Below are 23,528 nucleotides of genomic sequence, written 5' to 3' on the forward strand. Positions count from 1 at the left end.
CGATCCCCTCAATATCCAGAAGTTTCCACAATGAATGAAGATCACAGCCTATGGGAATAGAGAATTCTAATGGTCCATCATCCTCTGAGAAAATAATTTTCTCCTCACTTTACTCCTTAATCTGAAATTGTACGCCTCTGGTAAGGGAAGTACCCTCCCTAGACCTCACTTCTTAAACACCTTGAGAGGTCTGTGTTTGAATTATCATTGTAATGGATAGAGAATTCTTCTGCAGGCTCAAATAAGCCAAATTAAAAATACCTCTTTGATTCTTGTGCAACTGCTTCAATTCTACAATATCCCCTGAGATCAATTACCCAATTCTAGTAAACATTTAATGATGCCTTAACCTTTCTAATTCTTGGTCTCAAATGCATCACGTCAGAGGCCATTCAAGTGTGTAAAGGAAGGAACCTTTCTAGATGACTCCTGACACTAAGACAGAGACCCTAAGTGTGCGGTATGCTTGTGACAGTCCATCAACCATTGCTAGTATTCTAAGGTGAAGTCCCAAGGGAAAAATGCGAGAACAGTAAATGGAAATGGCCTTCTCTCTGACCCCAGGAACTTCAGACAAGCTGTCAGTCTTTTTAGACATTTGGTATCCATTTACGTTTGTTCGATTCTATTCATCTACAGTTAAGCTGCAATCATTAACTTTAGAAATATTTATTAAGTGCATTTAATGCCATACAGATAGTCCTCAACTTACAACCTACACAAGTTACGTCCACCCACACGTACGAGCGAAATTTAAAGAAAAAATACTGTTCATATGCTGAGATTATTCATTAAAGGTTCGTCTGTTGAAAATTTTTTTTTTGAAAAATTGCTTTAGTACATCGTTAAGATATGCAAATCTGAATTGTGACCAATCCAAGTTATGACCAGTCCTTCGGTCCCAATTACGGTCATAAGTTGAGGACTCCCTGTATGTTTCTACTGCACCTTATTTTATAAAGTTTACATACCACAGCCTTATCCCAAATAATGGTCATCCTCTCTTCAATACCATTCACTCCTTCAGGGATCAGTCTGAAATCATCTTTTCCAATGGCTTTCTGTGCAGTGGTGAAAGCACAGTGTGCACTGCCAGTCACCTGCAAATCGCCGCTACATTCGGAAGCAAATTATCATGTGTTAGATCTGAATAGTGGCCAGCTCTGCATGAGAGTTCCAAGGGAACAGGCTTTCTTTGTATAATCTGTGCAAATGAACTGCTGTTACTCCATAAAGAATAGGTTTCTAACTATTCGAAGACCAAAGCTTGGTGTTTGAACCATTTATCCAATAAATCCATTGATCAATTGTATGGTTTGATTTTACCTTATCCTGCATATTTTCAGTAGTCACTATTTTCTTCCATTACATGTTTTGCATTCCAAAATAATACTTTGAATGGTGAGTCAACTTACCAGGAGAGGAGAGAATTTAAGTAATCAGGGGTAGTCGTGTCAGTGCTGAGTGGAGGGGAAGTGACAAAGGCTGCAGCTTTAGCCCAGTTCTTACTCCAATAGTGGGATCCATCAGTCCCCAGACTTGCTGTGACAGGCTCTCCATATACAACTGAACCTATTAAACCACATGGTAAAATGATGGTACACTCTCAAAAAAACTCGAAGCACCTTTAAAGTTTTCTTTTACTTATTGATAAGATGCTTTGCACACAAACACAATGTTAATAACGAATTAATTTGTAAACTAGCCCCCTGCAAATTACAGACAAATTCCCAGATGCCAGAACTGATTCTCAAACTTATCAGTTTGGTATAGCTTTAATTTTTCTTGTAAGCACATGTTTAGATGAATCCTGAAGGTGATTGCCCAAATCATTGTTTCCAATGCAAAACTAGCTGGCAGTGGAGGAAGGATCTTTGGAGGTACTCTTGCAATTTCCATGAATGATGTGTTCTATGGCATGGTGAACTGGATAAACTGTTCCTGGAAAGCAGATGACTTAATATGACCTGTTATTGGAAATCTCCAGCACACATTCAGCTATTTTTGAAATATTGCAGTTGCTTTCCTCTCAAATTTACAAAACATCTAATCCTCAAACTCTTCATTCCTTGTGAGGTGTTTGAGGAGATTCGATAGGTTACCAAAGTCTCTTGCAAACCTACAGCTGGACCGTGGAGAGCATTCTGACTGGTTGCATCACTGTCTGGTACAGAAGGGTAACTGCACAGGTCAGGAAAGGACTACAGAGGGTTATGAACTTGGCCAATGCCATGGTGGGTATCTGGCTTCACTCCATCGAGGACATCTACAAGAGGCAGTGTCTTAACAAAGCAGGCTCCATCCCCAAGGACCCCCACCACCCAGGCCATGACCTCTTCTCACTGCTACCATTGGAAGGAGGTATAGGAGCCTGAAGGCAAATACCCAGTGGCACAAGAATAGCTTCTTCCCCTCTGCCAACAGATTTCTGAATTGTCAATGAATCATAGCTACTACCACACTTTCTCTTCTTTTGTACTCATTTATTTTTAAATGTAATTTATGGCAATTTTTGTACCTGTGACGCTGCGCTGCGAAACAACAAATTTTGTGACACGTTCATGACAATAAATTCTGATTCTGAGAATACTGAAAATGTTAAATCTCATTTATTCTAAGAATAGTAACCAGTGGACAGGGGTATGTCTATGATCTTCCAGGAGATATTTAATAAAGATGCATATCGGACATGTACAAATTAAATAAAGCTCGTGAAAATGAAGACAAATTATTGATATGCCAACATAATTAGTTGAATGCCAGAACCTTGTAAGGATAGTTGGCAAAAACTTTAATTTGTATTGACGAGCATCCTGGATCATAGGAGAGAGAGAGACACATAGACTGGAAGAAGATATTATACATGGATAAAGATCTGGCAGAGGGAATTCAATGTAACAAAATGTGAAGGGCATCCACTTTGGATCTAAATAAAATAAGCTTTGCAAATGCTGTGGTTGTAAGGAGTAGAGAGATCTTTGAATTCATGCCCAATCAACTATAAAATGTTAGGGACATGCTCAGAAAAATATCAAAAATGTCTAATAAAAGCCCAGAGTTCAAGTTTACACCGAGACCAAAGCTAATCAAAGGTGCAGCAAGATCATGTTCATTCTGTATCTATGGAGTAAACTTGATTGGCGATTGTATAAATCAAGCTTATATTTGCTGAATTTTTGAATACTGTTAATCACAATTTTAGATACTATCTGGAACAAGAAAACAGAGAAACTCTCAACTGCTTAGAGAGTGCAGAGCTAGGGGTTGAAAATCAGACTGGTTTTCAAGATGTGACAAAATTTTAGAATGATCTTCTGCATCACCAGAATTGCTGACTTTAAAACTGAGAAAAGGATTTTGATAACCAGTGTTACCAGGAAATATGGGAATGGAGTTAGGCATACGGAAATGGGGCACAGGTTAGTTATGAGCTCATTAAGTGTTTTGAAGTACTCAAGGGGTTCACCAGCCTACTTCTATATTCTTTCCCATAGCTCAGTGACAGTTTCACCCAGCTATGTTCATATTAATTCCTGAAACTTGCAATTAAATTAATAAAATGTATTATTTTAGAAAATCAAAACATTGGGGAATATTAAATTGCCTTCAAATGTACTCATTTCTTACAGAGCTCCATAGATCAGAAGGTAGAGGACGAAGGTGGAATAAAATAAATGGAACATTTAGGCCCTGTACAAGAGTGTTCTGTTGGGGTATAGTTTGGGTTGAGGTCAAGATCAAAGTGGAACTCTGTTTACTTCCCGGGAGAATGACATCGTGTAAAGGAGGAGGTGCTAGTTGATCAAAGATTATTGGCAGATTCCCTGAATGAATTCTGGCAAAATGTTTCCATTTCTTTATGAGAATAACATTAATCCAACCTGAAGGGTTATTTCAGGCCAAGGTTGTGAAGGCCAAAGATTTTTATTAAGAGAAATTATTTCAAAATTATTTGAACATTTAGCCCCTTATCTTTATTAAAACTTTGGTTTTAAACTTCTTCCTTGGCTTTTCTCCAGCAAATAGGGCACGATAAGGGTTTTGTAGCAATAGGCACAAGGTTTAAATCTGCAGGCTCTATGTGATCAGGCTATCTGGTGAGATGTGACTGTTGGTCTAGAATTATGGTGCACTCATCGAGCATTTGATCAAGAAAATGTGAAGGGACCAGTCTGATTGAATAGAGAGAGAGAAATATCTACATTCAGGTCCATCGTAATTTGTATCACAATCGAGTTTACCTTTCTTCCGAGCTTGTGCAATTACATCTGCAGCACTTTTGCTCATTACTTTGGTGACGTACAGGGGGCAGTTGGCTTGGCTTGCGATGGTGATTGCACGATACACTGCTTCCGCTTCAACCTGGAAGGAACAGATTGATCATGGTGTTTGCTTAAAAAACCACTATTTCACCTAACTCTCTACCTACCCCCTGATGAAAAGCCTCCAACCTTTTCTTTCCATTTTCCTCCCATGGTTTTGTTCTCAGGAAAGAGTAAAATCCATTTTCCATAATTGTGCAATTTTACATGATAAACATGCTACATTTATGGTATTAAAGCTGGTGATTTCACAGCCATTAAATGTATAATCATCAGATTTCAAATCCAGCTCAATCAGGATTTTGTGATAAGATGATGGCCAAACCATTTCCATCATAACACCACCCAACTGACAGCTCTGGGCTTTCCTTGTCAGGACAGATTGAGAAAGAAAATCCGATGGTAGCTGCCAGTAATTTACCACTCCTCTAGAATCTGCAACAATATGTAGACTCCTCCACTCTAATCAAACAAACTCAGTGAACTGATGTAAAATGGAAGCACTTACAAATAAATCTTCTCTTGTATTTCATGTGATGTTGCCTGCAGTGGTTTAATGCAGGAGTATGCTATAATTGCTGCTAGCAAACCATCCCATCGTAACATCTAATTTTATGAGTGGGATGTGATTTTCTCAAGTAAATATTTCAAAACACAATGGATTTAAAATAACCTTTTTTGAAAGTTTACAATAATATTTCTGTTCCGATTTTTAAAAAGATATTCGCCATCTTCTGGCAACTCATGGTATTGAAAGCATTGGACAAGAAGTGCTGCCAAGACAGGACAGACATTTTCATTCTGCAATGAGCTTCGAAATAAACATACAATGTGACTCACTAACAACCCACAGAATATGACAACAAATACATTATTTAATGGCAGCTTCTGGAGAAACTGCAGTATAATATGCTGCCAAAAAATGGTGTGAGCATGTTATATCATTGTTAAATGTATTTTTGCTTGAAGCATTGATTTGCCATTGAGAACAACCTTGCAGATTGTTGTGGGAGGATGTTGTACAGTGAAGTTTGAAGGAGGTGGATTTTGAAGTGTCAATCATCATGTAACCAAACTTAACTCTGTTGAGCCCAGCATATTGTGGACAGATTGCACGGAAAAGCCAGGCAGATACCTTCTATTAATCCATAAGCAAAACAGTTTAGATGAGAAACTAGAGGAGAGGGAAAAGAAGGTGGGATGGAAATTCCAGGAGACACGTGGAGATCAATTTAACTGAAAGAGTTACAGGCATTCAGGCCCGCAATGCCAATAGCCTTTTCTTTTCAATGGATGCTGTGTGACCTGCTGAGTTTCTCCAGCACTTGACCCCAGCATATGCAGATTTTCTCGTTTACTACTATGTGTGGATGAAGTTAGTAGGAAGAGAAACATAAAATTTGAAAGAGTTAAAAAAATAATTTTGGAAATGTGAAATACACTTTTGTAACAAAGGTAAAACTTCCATGATTGTCACATAATACTACATTCAGAATGTAACAGACATGAAATTCTTCGACTTTTGTCCACCGTAAGGCAGACAGAGTCCTCACTTTGTCCAGTGTCCCTGCAGAAACCTACAGCATCTGGTGTTCCTTGTCTGTCTCCCCTTCAAGTCCTGAGCCTGCTTAGCTTCCGCGATCAGACCATCCCAGGCATATTCAGATTATTATCTGGATACGTTAACCAAAATCATCAAATTCAAAGTTGAATCCTGAAGGCTTTAATATAGTAAGACGTTAGATGCGATTCTGTTTCTTCGAGCTTACCTTGGGCCAAAGACAACAAAGTTGGATTGAATTGAACAGAAAATGAATGAGATGGGAAGCTTGAGTGTCAGTATTGTCATTTGAAGGCTGAATGAAGAGATGATGAAAAACAATCACCTACTTTTTAACTGCTCTTTTCCTGTTGTTTTTGGTCCCACACACTATATCTGGTACTCCCAATACAGTCCTTCAGTAGCTGGAAAAGGCTAATAAATTTAAGAAGGTCAAAGCAAAGACGCTGTTGTATTTGGTTCATCAGTATGGAACAAATAAGCCTGTCCAAGTCTTTGAGAATTATAACCTTCTTGGCATAGAGGTAGCAGAAGGATTTTAACTTTTTCAGATGCTGACAGATGAATATGGAGGCTATTGACACATAGTTGATGGCACTGAAACTGTTGCCTGCAAAATGTTGGTAATCTATCTGTTTGTTGATCTAAGATAGGAATGCATGCAGAATTCAAGATAAAGGATTCTCTGGGTGCTCGCTGAGAGAATAGGATTAGATGCCGTAAAGTTTGTCCCTGAACTGTGTAAATCCAGAGTTGATGAGCTGAGAGCTATAGCATGGAATAAGAATGGTATTGTAAGCTTTGAAAATGTTATAGATTCAGCGTGAATGGCAGGAAAAATGCCAAAATTATACGAGGAATGCTGAAAACACAAAAGGACTCTTCAGCTCAGTCTGAAGAGAGGAACATTACTGGCAAGCAGAGGAGTACAGCACTAGCTAAGACAGGGCCAGTTCCACTAGGACAGGGCCAGTTACACAAGCTCACACAAGTTTGTCCACAGTTGTCTGAGAGCTGAGAGGTGGTATGAAAAACTGAAAGCTATTTTGGTGCATCAGAGCAGACAGGAAATAAAGCAAGTAAACAGACTGGAAGAGGCCAAACAGCCAAACAGATATTTGCTACCATGGAAACAGAAGGAAGGTTTGATGTGTACGGGGCTGCGATATGTTATATGAGGTTTGCAGGGAAGCTTGAAGTGTCAAATGCAAATAATATACAATAAGAAACATTTGTCAAACAGTTTTATACTTTAATCAAATTTTAAGTCCTAATCTTTATTTTACATTATGTATTTTTCAATAAGTTTGTGTTTTATTTCTTCCATATTTACTGCCTTTGGGATTACTTCAAAGTGTTTAGGTGTTCAGTTAACTTGTCGATATCACCAGAGACAGGCCTGCCAAAAGATTCATGGCAGACAAGATTTCCTGTATCTGTCATCAAAGTTGTCTGATGTGTTTGATATTAACAAAGCCCAACAAATTTTCATTTAATCTAACAGATATTGTGGGGTGGAACTGAGAATCTCCAGGACAGCCACCATCCCTTATCCCTTAACACGAGCAGCCAGTGATACCTTCACCCTGAGGGCCTTAAGCAGAGTGCAAGTTGTAGCTGTAGTTGAGGTAAGGATTGTACTCCTCCAGATGATGCCGTGCCTGGGTCCTTGCTGCAGATCTCGAGTTGATAATTACTTCAATTTCTAAGTGTTACCTTCATTAGCTGTGACTGGCATTTGGATTACTATTCCTACCTTGGCTTGCCTCCCAGATTCTACATTTATTTGAATCCGACATTGTGATGGAGTGGTTTTTAGTGGTAGTCAGGGAGGAAACATGCCCAGTTTCCTGACAGTGTTTATCCAATGAACAGCTAGCTTTTGAAAAATACCTCACTTTTATGTATTTTTTTAAGTGTATATACAACACCCACAGTTACAGGAGACAATTTGGTCCAGTGAGCTTGTCCTGTTCCTGGGATTTTCTGAGGCTTGCTTTGTCTTTCCCTACCACATCCCCACTCCAAATAAGCCAGACTCTGTTCCTTAATTTTAGGCCAGGACAGTGGTTTTCAACCTTTTTTTTTTAAAGTGCCATATGTCAGGGGTGGCCAAACTGTAGCTCGTAAGCCACATGCAGCTCTTTGACATGTAATGTGCAGCTGACTGGCTGGGACAGGAATTGTACGAGTCAGTGCTCACAATGACAGTGTGAGTGGGCGTGGATTGCAATCACGTGATTGGGGCATGTGTGGGCTGTATTGGAGCCAGTGGAATCCTTACAAATCAACACCTGACAGAATTATTCGGACAGTCTTGACAACAACCAGCTGGATTTTCAACGGCTCACAGCCAAGGTGGAGGCACAAATAATCAGTCAGGATCTCAAAAATATTTGGTACGTAAATTTTGGTACCCAAATGCAGTTTAAAAGCTACATAATGAATAAATATTGTTATGTATTTCTTAATATTTATGTAAAATGTTTGCAACAAAATATGCAAGTAAAGAGTAAAAATGTGAATGCAATATTTTTTCATCTCTTGCGGCTCTGAAGTTTATTGAATGTGGCTCTTGTGTTAAGCAGGTATGGCAGCCCCTGCAGAGGTTCTCAGTGTTTGTAAGGGATTACTTCAAGTGCTAGGTGAGTGGGAAAAAAATGGTTGTGAACCACTGGGCGAGGATGTTAGAAACCCTGAACAACGATCCCTGTGAAAAGGCACCTCAGAGGATCCAGCTCCTGAATTAGGGAAGTGCACATCGGGGAGATCCCTGGAAATCTGTAGGCATTTCAAGTTTATCAGTGAAGACAATTTCTTCTCAACTGCCCACAAAGTTCAGGTCCTTAAAAAAAACATAAAGCTAAGAACACAGGTGTATAAATATGTAAAAGTGATCCTAATCTCGGTGACCAAGAAGAGTAATGTGAGCTGCCACGATGGCTACCGCCCAGAAGCACTAACTTCTACTGTGATGAAATGCTTTGAGAGGCTGGACATGGTCAGAGTTAACATGGACCTAAGCAAAGATCTGAACCCACTGCCATTCACCTGTCGTCACAATTACTCCACAGCAGATGCAATATTGCTGGTTCTTCACTCAGCTCTGGGTCACCTCAAAAACAGTGCTGGTCAAGAAGCTACAAACTCTAGGCCTCTGTGCCCCACACTGCAACTGGATCCTTGACTTTCTCATCTGAAGACTACAGTCAGTACGGATTGGAAACAATGTCTCCTCCTCACTAACCATCAACAGGCGCACCCCAAGGATACGTGCTTAGCCCACTGCTCTACCCATTATACACCTATCACCATGGGCCCAGCCACGATTCCAAAGCTAATTACAAGTTTGCTGATGACACCACAGTTGTTGGCAGAAACACAAATGGCAAACGTACAGGATGGACTTAAATCAGCTCGTTGAATGATGTAATGGCAATAACCTTGCGATCAACGTCAGCAAAACCAAGGTGATGATTGTGGGGAACACAACCCAGTCCTCATCGAGGACTCAGTAGCAGAGAGGGTCAAGAATTTCAAATTCCTGGGTGTTAACATCTCTGAGGATCTGTCCTGAAGCCTCCACGTTGATGCAATCACAAAGAAGGTTTACTGCCAGTGGTTATACATTATGAGATGTCTGAGAAGATTCGGTATGTCAACGAAGACTCGTGTAAGCTTCTGCAGGTATCTTTTCTTCTTTGGCTTGGCTTCGCAGATGAAGATTTATGGAGGGGTATGTCCACGTCTGCTGCAGGATCGTTGGTAACTGACAAGTCCGATGCGGGACAGGCAGGCACGGTTGCAGAGTTTGCAAGGGAAAATTGGTGGGTTGGGGTTGTGTTGGGTTTTTCCTCTTTTGTCTTTTGTCAGTGAGGTGGGCTATGCGGTCTTCTTCAAAGGAGGTTGCTGCCCGCCGAACTGTGAGGCGCCAAGATGCACGCTTGGAGGCGAGATTAGCCCACTGGCGGTGGTCAATGGGGCAGGCACCAAGAGATTTCTTTAAGCCGTCCTTGTACCTCTTCTTTGGTGCACCTCTGTCTCGGTGGCCAGTGGAGAGCTCGCCATATAACACGATCTTGGGAAGGCGATGGTCCTCCATTCTGGAGACGTGACCCACCCAGCGCAGTTGGGTCTTCAGCAGCGTGGATTCGATGCTTGCGGACTCTGCCAGCTCGAGTACTTCGCTGTTGGTGATGAAGTCACTCCAATGAATGTTGAGGATGGAGTGGAGACAGCACTGATGGAAGCGTTCTAGGAGCCGTAGGTGATGCCAGTAGAGGACCCATGATTCGGAGCCGAACAGGAGCGTGGTATACTATGGAGAGTATTCTGGCTGGTTGCATCACAGGGGTGGTTGCATCACAGTCTGGTATGGAGGTGCCAATTCTCAGAACAAGAATAAACTCCAGAGGGTTGTTAACTCAGCCTGCAACGTCACAGGCACCAGACCTCACTCCATCTACAAGAGAGGTGTCTTAAGACACTGCCTTACTTTTTGTGGACTATTATTTTTATTTTTTTTATATTTATTGTTGTAAGATGGTTTATAATGTGAACGTTTACACTCTGACGCTGCTGGAAAACAACGAATTTCTTGACAATAAATTCTGGATTCTGATTCTGAACTTCTTGGGATATGGCATTGCTTTGAGATGTTGATCCATCTCACGTTCTTCATAATAGAGCACAGGAATGGATTGTTTCAGGTGTGAAGTCTTTTGGACACTGTGTGGACATATTGTATTGATATCCCAATTAATAATGTTCATTTGCATGCATGAGAATTGAAAAACTGAAGAGCCAATGAATTTGGCATCATTGTTCAGGTCAGAGACTCATTTGAGGACTCTTCCTTTTGCACTTCATTGATTTTTTTTTTCCTCTTTGTATTGCATAGCCAGTTTGTTTACATTTCTTTATTTGTTTAGATGTGAACATTGTGCACAGTTTTTTTGCACTACCAATAAGTGATTGTATGTGATGTCATGTATGTACTCTGACAATAAATCTGAAATCTAATCAATCAAATAGACATGTGATTGTACCCGGGGACTCCAATTAAAAATTTGGACTTAAATGTACAAAGGTAGAGGCCTTTTGACCCACAATGCCATGCCGATCCCTATAAATTTAAAAAGGAAATTAGGAGGCCAAAAAGGGGATACGAGATACCTCTGGCAGACAAAGAAGAATCCTGGAAGATGTTGGAAATAAAATAAAAATTGACAGGGTGGCTAGAGAGTGTAGGTCACTTACTCAGTGTGGTAATCTCAGTGTAGATGGGTGAGGTCTTACAATGATGGGTGGGATTAGGGTGAAGAGGGTGTAGAGATGATTCACAAAGATCTTGCAGGGACTGAAGAGTTGAAGGAGAGATTAGATCGTCTTGGTCTGTTTTCCCTGGAACAAAGGTGGCTCAGAGGTGACATGATTGGTATTTAAATTCAGCACATTGATGGAATATTGTGTCAATCCATTTGTTGCATCTCTCTCTATGTTCATTGAAATACATTTTCTCTTAATTTTTATAGCTAGCTATAAATTTTCAACTGTGACCAACTAAGCAATGACTTTATGTAAAAAAAATTACAAGAAATGCAAAACAAGGACCATATATTTATTTAAATTTTAGCCATACAGCACAGTAACAGGCCCTTCTGGCCCATGTCGCCCAAATACCCCAATTGACCTACAACCCCCGTACGCTTTGAAGGGTGGGAGGAAACTGGAGTCCCTGAAGGAAACCCACACAGACATGGAGAAAATGTACAAACTCCTTACATAAAGCACAGGTTCCAAATCTGGGTCACTGGTGGTGTAATGACCTTACGTTAACCACTTAGTTTTAAGGGACCTCAATATGAAAAGTTAATTCTCTTTGTCAGATATCCAGAATTTTCAGCTTGATTGATTGATTTTTCAATTAATTTTAAAACTTCAATGCAATGTCTTAATGCTCTTGAACATATTGAGCAACCTACATTTTTTGACACCAATCCTTAACCCAGATGTTTTCAGTTTTTTTTTCCTTTACAGGTAACCCATTTTGAGTTTTCTTTACCTGCATCCCCTGTCTAAGCAACAGGTCACACCCTCTCAATCAATAATGAGTATTGAACAGTATAAATTTTAGAGCCAATGAACCCTTGAGCATCTCTCTTCCTATACAGAATATGGTCACCATGTTACTCCACACTATTAAAAATAAACTGACTTAAAAATAAACTGTAAGCCATTCAAAGCAAAAAAAACCCCAAAAAATCAGAAATTTTGGATGTTACTTTTCTCGTTATTAGTTCACACCCTTTTATTACTTGCCAAATGTTAATTTGGAAACATAGCTTCCTGATTCATTCCCTTCCAAATGATGCAAAACTTTGTTTTACCTCTTCTGGTCGACTAAGAACATGCCCCTCTGGTCCTGTAATTCCAAGGTCCAACATTCGCTTTTGCTCCTAAACACAGATGGATTCATTAAAAAGGCAAACAGTAGAGCTTTTTGTGCTGTTTTAAAAAAGTTATAACCATGTCTTACTGTGAATTATCAACAGTAAACTTCGGCTGTCCATTATCCTGAAATAGTCAATTGACAGTGACTGGCAAAGCAGTGGGAGAAAATTGCTTTTGTGCTTAGATCTTCAATGGAGGTACATTATTTTTCATCAAGGATTGTTCTGATCCATCTTGCTGATGGTGACATCATGGCATGACATAAAGCCACTTTGATTTTTCCGAGTACGTGTGGTGCAGTTCTAAAACCCAAACCATGTCAGAATGTGGTTTGATTGTTGGGAACAATATATATTTGAGGCTGGTGAACAAGGGAGAGGGATGGTGTAATTGAAACTAAGGCACAGTTATATTCCATCTATTTTGAAGTAAAATTTATTTCCTCAAGTTATGAAAACTGCATTTGTCACTTCTATTCAGATATCAAACCTTAATTTTACCTCCTGAATGATGTCGCCGTTCTCAGCATGCACCTGTGCGATGGCACCCAGGTCTCGGACAATGCTGAAGATTTCATATATCTGTCCGAAAAAAGGATATGTCATTTACATCTGTGCTTCAGGGAGTAGATGTCAATGAAGAGAAACAAATGTTACCAGTCCTAGTATCCTCGTGCATTACCTGGGCGTCAGTGCACTGATATTTATCCTTGTATGCCATGAACACCAGAAAGGAGTTCACACCTAGGGAATGAGACAATGAAAATGTTAATTATTATGCATGTGCTATAAGCACCAAGTGCTTTTTCTCTTCTGGAATTCAAAATGCAGATCAATGCTGATATTTCATTCTTAAATATTTTAAATACGTTTCAGCTATTTTCATGCTAAAAATGTGCACAGAAGCAAGAAGTGGGTTTTATCGGGAAGTCTCAACAACATTTTTGAAAGCATTTCTCGCAAATGTACTCAGGCACAGGACAATGAATAGCTATGTCCAAATAATCTCACAAAAAAGAATGCTTTCAAATAGTGCAACCCACTTCAGAAAGATCCCACCACAAGTTTTTTTTTTCCTTTCTTATTGGAAAGATACTGTTGTGATACCCATGATGCGGGCAACAATTGCTTAATATGTACGATGATCCAGTCTGCGATCGTGTCACTTTGTTCTTCAGTTACAGTTTGAAAATGTTAAAACAGCATCTCTATTGCAGTAACTAGGTTTAAATGGAGCCTAATTCTGCTTCCTATACTTTTATTGAAATGTTGTTCATATAGCAGATCAATGGAACATCTTTTTCTCTTTTTGCATAGTGTCAAAATGTGGGCTGGAAGGAAAGCAGCCCATTAGAGGGAGATGGACAGTAAATTGGCCTGTCCATTTCACACCTGACTGTTCATTTCTTTCTAGCAAACATTCACCACTTTGCAGAGTCTATTTTCAAGATAAGTCGGTCACAAGACACACAATGAAAAATCTCACTGTATTGCTTTGATTTAGCATCTCAACGACGACTATTTGTAATGAATAAGTATGTTTGTGCTCCCTAGACTATCAGAAAGATTTGAATGACGAATGGTGACTCACCTCACCTTGGAATTAAGAGGTGAAATGTTATGATCACCTTATGCCAAACAGATGGGTCTCCATTCTAGAAACCATGTAAAATATTTAGATTTACCTTTGTCTTTGACCAAAGTTTCCATTTCTTCACGCAGACCTTCATGCCAACGAGTAATATCAACATGTAAAGAGTAGTCACAACAGGACTTGCTGTCAGCCCATTCTCTCCACTGTTCAAAGGCAGAAATAAGGCTTGATCCAGGTTCAGGTTCAGAAAGGACATGATCCACTATTGATATACAACAAAGACAGATTAGATGTGCAGTTAACTTAGATTTACCCACTCTCTTCATTACAAAAACAGAACATTCACATTTGTAGTCTTTCCTCACATTTTATTTTGCTGGGAATGCTGTGCATCCCGACTTAAGAAGAGCATGACTGGCGTAGCAGTCAGCGTGATGCTGTTATAGTGCCAGCGACCAGGAACTGAATCCTGTGTCGGAAGGAGTTTGTACCTCGTCCCCGTGTCTGCGTGGCCTTCCCCCGGGCACTCTGGTTTCCTCCCACTGTTCAAAACGTAGCGGGGTTGGAGGTCAATTGGGTGTAATTGGGCAGCATGGGTTCATGAGCCGAAAGGGCCTGGTACCCTGGTGTATTTCTAAATTTAAATTCAAAACATTTATAAGACATGTTCCAGGAGTAAATCCCCATCTGTGGTTAACCTTTTGCTATCCAGCCCACATGTCCCAATGAGAGTTAATTAAAATTGAGGTATCCAAGTACACACTTCGACGAGGTCTCTCTTAAAATGATCCAAATAGCATGTGTAAAAGTGGCTCAGCTCCTGAGATAGGCAGATGTTCACTTGGTCTAAAACTGCCGGCTGCTGCAGCAGTAATGCACCTGCCTTGCTGACCTTGTGATTTGTACTGCCACCCTAATGTTGTCCTTGTCTGGGATGAGGAACAAGTGTGTGAGCAAGTCAATTCAACAAGGTATTCACGGGATCCAAGTTAGCTAGAGAGCACCTCATTAGTTCTCCACAAATGAACCATTCCATTTTAACAGCTGACATTTGTCTTTACTGGGCATTTCTTTCACCTTTTGTATCACTTGATTACCGTGAATGAACTGAATGATATAATTATGACATTAAACTATTTAAAAGTTCAATAAACTTCAATAAATTCATTAATTATTATTCCTGAATCTGAAAGGACTTGAGAGGAAAAGGGTAGGAATTCCTTACTGATCATTGTCGTTCCTCCTGCCAGTGCTGCTTTGGTTCCTTGATAGAAGTCATCCGCACTGCTCATACCCATACATGGCATCTGGAGATGAGTGTGGACATCTATACCACCAGGTATAACCATCTGTCCATTAGCTTCAATGATCTTTACACCTCCAGGAACAATGAGGTTATCACCAAGTTGTCTGAGAAGACATTCAGATTCAGATTTACTGTCAGAGTAAATACATGACATCACATGCAACCCTGAGATTCTTTTTCCCGCAGGCGAGGCTGAATTCTGTACTCAAGAAGACGTGTAAACAGATAAAGAAATGTAAACAAACTGACTGTACAATACAGAGAGAGAAAAAAAGAAACACCAATAAAGTGCAAAAGTAGGAGTCCTTAAATGGGTCATTAGAGAGTATTGGGCGGTTTTTCGGACACGGTAACACATGCTGCGAAGCATGCATTAGACAGAGATGCATTAGACGGAGATGCATTAGACGGAGATGCATTAGACGGAGATGCAACAAGAACTTGCTTTTCAGCAGTAGGTCCTTCATACTTTGATCTTTACTTTTAACTGAACATATAAATGCTGCTCTTGTGATTGAAGGATCACTTTTTATTTCTTTCTCCCTTTTATTTTTAGCTTTTTGTGATGTCCTTTGTTTCCTTCACTTTATCCTGCTTTCTTTGCAAAACTTCATTGCTGAAAATAGTAATAATTTGTATGAAGTTTTGCATGAAAGCATGGAGGAGTCCTTACAATGTTTCCATTTGTCCACTTGCACAGTGGAAGTGGACTTTGATGGGAAAAAGCCAAGGGATTCCTAAAGATAAAAGAACTTCTTTCTCATTAAATTATGCAACATGACAGTTGGCATTTGTCTGTGATTCATGAAAAACTGTTCAAGTACAGTAGATTACAGTCATGGAGTTGTACAGCACAGAAACATGCCCATCAGTCCACCATGTCTGCCAACAATCATTCCAATCAGTACTAATCTCACCTGGCCTGCATTAATCCTACTTCCTTTCATGCTTTGCTTCTTCCTAAAGATAGGATCTATGAGCATTTGGAAAAGTCCAGTCTTCTCAGGGATCGTCAGCATGGCTTCGTGAAGGGCACATTGTGCCATGAGCCTAATAAGAGTTTTTTGAGGAGGTAACAAAAGAAATTGATGAAGGTAGGGTGGTAGATGTGATCTACATGGATTTTAGTAAGGCATTTGACCAATTCCTCCATGAGATTCTTTCAGATAGTTAGGAGACATGAGATCCATGGATCTTTGGCTGTGTGGCTTGCCTGTCGAAAACAGAGAGTAGTTAGCAGACAGAAAGTATTCTGCCTGTTGGTCAGTGACGAGTGGTGTTCTACAAGGATCTGCTCTTGGGCCCCTGCTCTTTGTGAATTTTATAAATTACCTAAAGAAGTGGAAGAAATGGTCAGTAAGTTTGAAGATGAAAAGAACGTTGGAGGAGTTGTGGATGGTGCTGAAGGTTGTCGTAGGTTACAAAAGGATAAAGACAGGATCCAGAGTTGGGCAGAAAAGTGGCAAATGGAGGAGATCATCATATCTGTGAGGTGATGCATTTTGGAAGGTCCAATCTGAAGGCTCAGTACAGAGTTAGTTTGAATACTTAATGGAAATTGTAAGTGACTCTTCTCTAGTACAAAATATCTCATTCTGAGGTGCAAGCCTTTTAATTTCCAGTGCTGAAATGTGCCTGCCAAATATTCGGAAATCAAACTAAGCTGGGAGCATCATGGATACAATTTATCTGCAATATATCCAAAATAATCCTGTGGTTTCAAGGCTCTGGTGATGCTGGACTAATGGGTTAAATGTTATTCCTATTAATATTCAAATAAAATTTCATTTTACTTTCTTTCTATGATACACAGCACAGACTTGAAGGGCCAAAGGGGCTGTTTTCTGGGCTGTAATGTTCTATATTTCTAATGTTCTAGTAGAACAAATTTTCCAGTGAATCTGGTAACTTTCAAGTTCTATATTTCAGCTGATTAAGAGAAACTGAGACATACAGACACTGCAATCCGTGGCTCTGGTTGCAAATCTAACTGTGTGCCTGATCATAGGTGTGTCCGGGCTCCAGACACACATCCTGCCCACAGTCCAGATCCTCGCCACATTCCTGAGCAATGGTTCTGGCAGTCTAGACCTCTAGTTTACAATTTAAATGATAAAGAATTGTGATTTCAAAATAATCAAAAGCTAAGTTATTCGAGTTTTACTGTAGAATCCATTGGTGAAAAAACTTGTATGAAATGTGACGTTTCATGAAAATTGTTGCCAGCATTTATAAACTGGAAACAACAAGCACTCACAAAGCTATTTCAGATGATTTAAGAACCAGAAACTTCCTGTAATATAGAAGCTGCAGGGCAGATCCAAATTTATACAGAAGAGCACATTGTGTATTGCTGGAATCCAGTTCCGCAATTCCTGGCCCAAAGATACTCGGTGCCAAAAGCAAACAATGGAAGAAATTACAACTGTCGGAATTGTGAAAACCATCAGAATCTTCAAACTCTCATCCAAATTAAAGTCAATGCTGACAAACATTTCAGTAGAAACACCGAAGTTGCAGATCCTGGAATCTGAGCAAAGAACTGCTGGAGGAACTCATCAGGCCAGACACCATCCTAGGGTAGAAATGATCAGTCAGTTTCTTTGGTTCAGGGCCCTGATCAACATTTTGACCTTTGTTGGTGTTAGACTTCAAGAGAAGGATTCTTATCCTTCAAGCACACAACTGAAGAGAACTATTGTAGTTCCAAACTGTTTTGAGGCTTTGTTTTGTGGAACATCAATAAATGGGTGGAGAGTAGTGAGGATATTGAAAATATAGATCAAGACATCCTTGAGTTGACTGGGTAAAAGTTCATCATTCAGGATATCTCATTTGTACTGCTGCTAGCCATTTGTTTCCACATTTCCTGACTTTGTTCATTTATAATCTGTTTTCAAGCATCTCCAGCTGATGTGTGTAACAGCGTGTGAGAAAAAATATTGTGAGTGACCCAATTGGGACTATCCCATAGCAATACAATGGAGCTGAATTCACAAGCATGGGAGTGTAGTTATGAATTCTTTTCGTAGTGCTGTCAGCACAGTTTTGAATAACCAGTCATTTAAACACGACATTGCTTGTTAAATCTTTCCAGCTGCCGATGGCCTTTGTGATTCAACTGCTTGTTTCATGCTTCTGCTGCATTTATTTGACATGCAATGAAAACATCTGCTTTGTCTATAATGATTAGTAGGTTAAACACTAATTTGAGCCTATCAGCATCTATTTAAGGTTTTTTTCTGCTGGACTGCAGGGAAAATTGTGTTTTCTTGGGTAGTACTAATGATAATTTCCTATTCTCTGCAAAATGCTAATAGATTATTTATTTCAAATGCATCAGACAAGTTTCACTATTAACATTACAATTTCACTAAATTGAAAACCAAAAGACTACAGATGCTGAAAATCCAAAATAAAAACAGAAAACAAGGTAATTACTCAGCACATCAGAGGCGGCTTCGATGGGGAGATACAATTAGCATTTCAGGTCATCAGAACTGAGAGCATTTAGAAATCAAACGAGCTTCATGCTGCAGAAAAGGGGGCTGGTGAAGAAAGACAACAGCGTTTTTCTCTCTCTCCAGATGCTGGTTTACCAAATGAGTAGCTCCAATAAGTAGGATATTTTTGGATAGGTAATTATAGGTCAACGCAACATCGTGAGCCAAAGGGTCGGTACTGTACTGTAATGTTCTATGTAAATGATGCGTTTTATATCACAATTCTATGCACCCCAGCTCAAAATCCAACAGTCCTTAGTTCACCAATTCAATGAATTAACACGTTAGTTTTTCACAAATGGATTGTGATTGGCATTGTTCCCTTCTATTATCTTTTCTTTGGCTTGGCTTCGCGGACGAAGATTTGTGGAGGGGGTAAAAAGTCCACGTCAGCTGCAGGCTCGTTTGTGGCTGACCAGTCCGATGCGGGACAGGCAGACACGATTGCAGCGGTTGCAAGGGAAAATTGGTTGGTTGGGGTTGGGTGTTGGGTTTTTCCTCCTTTGCCTTTTGTCAGTGAGGTGGGCTCTGCGGTCTTCTTCAAAGGAGGCTGCTGCCCGCCAAACTGTGAGGCGCCAAGATGCACGGTTTGAGGCGTTATCAGCCCACTGGCGGTGGTCAATGTGGCAGGCACCAAGAGATTTCTTTAGGCAGTCCTTGTACCTTTTCTTTGGTGCACCTCTGTCACGGTGGCCAGTGGAGAGCTCGCCATATAATACGATCTTGGGAAGGCGATGGTCCTCCATTCTGGAGACGTGACCCATCCAGCGCAGCTGGATCTTCAGCAGCGTGGACTCGATGCTGTCGACCTCTGCCATCTCGAGTACCTCGACGTTAGGGGTGTGAGCGCTCCAATGGATGTTGAGGATGGAGCGGAGACAACGCTGGTGGAAGCGTTCTAGGAGCCGTAGGTGGTGCCGGTAGAGGACCCATGATTCGGAGCCGAACAGGAGTGTGGGTATGACAACGGCTCTGTATACGCTTATCTTTGTGAGGTTTTTCAGTTGGTTGTTTTTCCAGACTCTTTTGTGTAGTCTTCCAAAGGCGCTATTTGCCTTGGCGAGTCTGTTGTCTATCTCATTGTCGATCCTTGCATCTGATGAAATGGTGCAGCCGAGATAGGTAAACTGGTTGACCGTTTTGAGTTTTGTGTGCCCGATGGAGATGTGGGGGGGCTGGTAGTCATGGTGGGGAGCTGGCTGATGGAGGACCTCAGTTTTCTTCAGGCTGACTTCCAGGCCAAACATTTTGGCAGTTTCCGCAAAGTTTGCGGAAACTGCCTTCTATTATAAACAGAAAATATCTGTGTAAAACAGATCAGAGCCATGTCAATTCATTCTTGAATGAATTATGATGCAGAGCTGGAAACTACAGATATTTTGACACCATAGGACTCTCAATCTCCAAAGGAAAGTATGTCTGAAAAGTAAAAGACACTGATGTAGAGGCAATGGCATTTTTAAACATTACGAGCCAAGAGTATATTTGATTTGGCCATGGAACTCGGAGTGATTTATATTTACTGGATAATAAACACGAAAGACAATTTTACCTCATTGTATCATTTCTTGATACATCCTGTAATTTTGTTCTTCAAATTCAGGACACCACAATTTCCCCTGATTGTCTGCTGTACATCAATAGATAAAACCTGGGTGAACTTTACTTGTACTCACTTGATAATCCCATCTTCTAGGTAAATATCAGCGAAGAACGACTGGTCGTCATTGACCATCTTCCCTCCTTTAATGAGTAAGCGGTCACTCTGGAAGAAATAATTTTAAAACTGGATAATTAAAATGCGCTTACCGAATAGTAAAGGACGACGAAAGATTTCTGAAAACATTTAATATCAGACTGGAGAATCTGGGTTTTTTTCTCCAAGGAACAAAGATGGTTGTGAGAAGATTTGACACAGATGCACTAAACCATGGTGGGCTTGTAGCGTGACTGAGAGCACTCGAGACCAGAGTGAGTACAACCACCGTTTTATTCAGTAAGAATAACACACAATAGTCTTTGGACTGAACTGGGGTTTTGGCAGGGATCCAGGGTTTATATCAGGATATGCCGGGGCAGAGTTGGGGAGGAGCCAGTCCTTAGGACATCACATCAGTAGTGAATTCCCAGTTCACTACCCGGCTTACATTAGGTAAGCAGAGAGAAGCAGTCCCCCATGGAAAATGGCTCACAGGGCAAGTGACACAAGTAAAGATACAGGGTATGGTGTTAAAATATTTTTTTACAGAGAGAACGGTGAAGACCTGGAACCTCTACGTAGAGGCTGGTAGAAACTGGGTAGGCACTTGAAGACATTGAACTGTTCTATGGAGAATCAACAAAACAGTTAATGGCCCCGTGCACTGTATTGATTCCATTCTTTAATCCATGATTCATGTTCTTTATTGACAGCAGAAGTGAGCAGGGAAGATGTAGAACTTGCTGCATTTCTTCAAATTTAGTTCATGGGATCTACCCCAAGAAAAAGGGCTTTGATTCAAAATGTTATCATAATCTTGGCAATGGTGACAATGCACCTCTTTGTTACCTCTGAAGTGGTTCCTTCGAATTATCTGCTCTCTTCCCACAACATCGCAATTCAAAGGAGAGTGTACGACCAAATGAGCTAAGCTAATGCTTTAAACTTTTATGGATCATTGGTGGAGAGAACTGGACCAATAAACTTCAAAAATTATTTAACATAAGACTCAACAGTCATTTGCATATTCTTTTTTTTTTGAGCGCTGGGCTACAAAGCACTGATCTACTCTGTTCCTACGTGGAACAGAAACATAGGGGAGATAGCACAGACATCTGTACTTCCTGAAACCCAACCAGTCACCAGGAATTTCCATGTATGAAGTCATGGCACATGTTGTGACAGCTACAAAACTACAGGTGCAATTCCCACTGTTGATACAACACTCCTGGAGAGCAGGAATTTCTGGTGATTGATAGGTTGTCAATGTATCACTTCTGCATTTGAAAAGGCGTGGTACATCATTTTCTCGACTCTGTAGACTAAGGCCGCCACGCTTTGTCTGCAGTGTCCAAAATAAGGTGGAAGTTGACGTACGGGCGCTACTGCTGAAATGACACAGCTGTCATTCAAAATGCCATTTCCTCCAGACTCAGTCACAGTCCATTTGAATCCCTAAAAAGATATTAGAACATACGCAGGTCATGGCCAAGCCAAACTTCAGAATCAGGATTTATTGACATGAACAAGTCATGAAGTTCGGCGTTTTGTGGCAGCGTCACAGTACAAATGTTCATATTATAACCACCTTACAACATTACTATATATAAAAAAATGAAAATAATAGTACACAAAAGTAAGGCAGTGTCTTTGATGCCAATGGAGAAGAAATGCTGCAATAAGGATGTACCATGAGGCAAGTGTCACTTCAATGTCCAGAAGCTCTACAATTCCCAAACAGCTAGACTGCAAGATTTTAGCTCAAGAAGTAGGTTGGTACAATTTTCTATGAAGATTGAAGGAATTTATAGCTGAAATTATCTGTGCGAAGTCCGTTGGTATACCTGCAGAGGTCTGTTGACACAAGAGGTACTCTAGCAAAGGAATAGAATAGAGTTCTTGAGGAGCCAGCAAAAGGTTTCCTCCTGTCCTCTCTTCATATTGCTGAGAAGGTCCTTATAGTATACCTGTGATCTTATCACTTTAAATTTCAATAATGATGGCCCAATGCAGAGAAAGCTTGTGCAGCAAACAAACAGATTTAGAGAAATCAGAATTTATGATGGAGCATATTCAGCTGTTTGAAGCATTCCTTACCCATTACTCTCTTTCCTATTTAGGCAAAGGAATCATTCAGTGGAATATTCGGAAACCATGAAAACCTGTTATGTTCGTTAACTGATCAGCAGACCCCAAGAAACTTGCTTTTCATGGTATTCCTTATTGGAGAAGGACACAGCTTTAAAGTGAAAAGAGAATGATTAAAAGCTTTGTGGTATCGATAAGACCATAAGATACTGGAGCAGAAATAGGCCATTCAACCCATTGAGTCTGCCCCACCAGTTAATCATGGGTTGATCCATTTTCCCCACTCAGCCCCACTGCCGGCCCTCTCTCCATAACTTTTGATGCCCTAGCTAATCAAGAACCTTATCAATCTCTACCTTAAATACAACCAATGACCCGGCCTCCACAACCACTTCTGGCAACAAATTTCACAGATTCACCATCCTCTGGCTGAATAAATTTGTCTGCGTCTCCATTCTAAGCAGACGCCCTTCAATCCTGAAGTCGTACCCTCTTCTCCTAGTCAAAACAGAGAAATGCTGGAGGAACTCAGCCAGTCTCGCAGTGTCCAAAGGAGGGAAAAAATATCTTTACCTCCTATGGAAGGGTAATATTATCTTTACCTCCTATGGACACCGCAAGACTGGCTGAGTTCCTCCAGCATTTGTGTTTTGGCTACAATCACTGCATCTGCACTCCCCTGCTCTCCCACCTTGTCCTAGACTTTCCCTCCATGGTGAACAACTTTCAACATTCAAAATGTTTCAATGAAATTCCCCCCTCATTCTCCTAAATTCCAACAAATAGAGGCCAAAAGCTGTCAAACACTCCTCATATGATAACCCTTTTATTCCCGGAATCATCCTTGTGAACCTCCTCTGAATTCTCTCCAACATCAGTGCATCTTTTTTCAAAGAGGAGCCCAAAACTGCTCATAATCCTCCACGTGAGACCTCACCAGGGCCTTATAAAGCCTCAACATCACATCACTGCTCCTATAATTTATTCCTCTTGCCAGAATTGC

General features: G+C 40.4%; 1 protein-coding gene across 2 annotated transcripts in view; it reads right to left on the minus strand.

Moving 5' to 3' along the window:
* dpysl4 (dihydropyrimidinase like 4) overlaps positions 1-23,528 on the minus strand; it is a 44,888-nt gene that overhangs the window by 13,259 nt on the left and 8,101 nt on the right. Inside the window, exons 1-10 of one of the 2 annotated variants that reach the window (XM_069899621.1) lie at positions 22,535-22,658; positions 20,415-20,503; positions 15,155-15,339; positions 14,021-14,191; positions 13,018-13,079; positions 12,837-12,917; positions 12,273-12,341; positions 4,242-4,362; positions 1,416-1,572; positions 972-1,113 (exon numbers count right to left, since the gene is read on the minus strand). In XM_069899621.1, coding sequence (XP_069755722.1) covers positions 972-1,113; positions 1,416-1,572; positions 4,242-4,362; positions 12,273-12,341; positions 12,837-12,917; positions 13,018-13,079; positions 14,021-14,191; positions 15,155-15,339; positions 20,415-20,473 — 1,047 coding nt within the window. In that variant the 5' untranslated portion in view covers positions 20,474-20,503; positions 22,535-22,658. Of the gene's footprint in view, positions 1-971; positions 1,114-1,415; positions 1,573-4,241; positions 4,363-12,272; positions 12,342-12,836; positions 12,918-13,017; positions 13,080-14,020; positions 14,192-15,154; positions 15,340-20,414; positions 20,504-22,534; positions 22,659-23,528 lie in introns of those variants that run through there. The other variant, XM_069899620.1, reaches the window with a different exon arrangement.

The sequence above is a fragment of the Narcine bancroftii genome, chromosome 10 (genome assembly GCF_036971445.1).
Source record: "Narcine bancroftii isolate sNarBan1 chromosome 10, sNarBan1.hap1, whole genome shotgun sequence".
NCBI lineage: Eukaryota > Metazoa > Chordata > Chondrichthyes > Torpediniformes > Narcinidae > Narcine > Narcine bancroftii.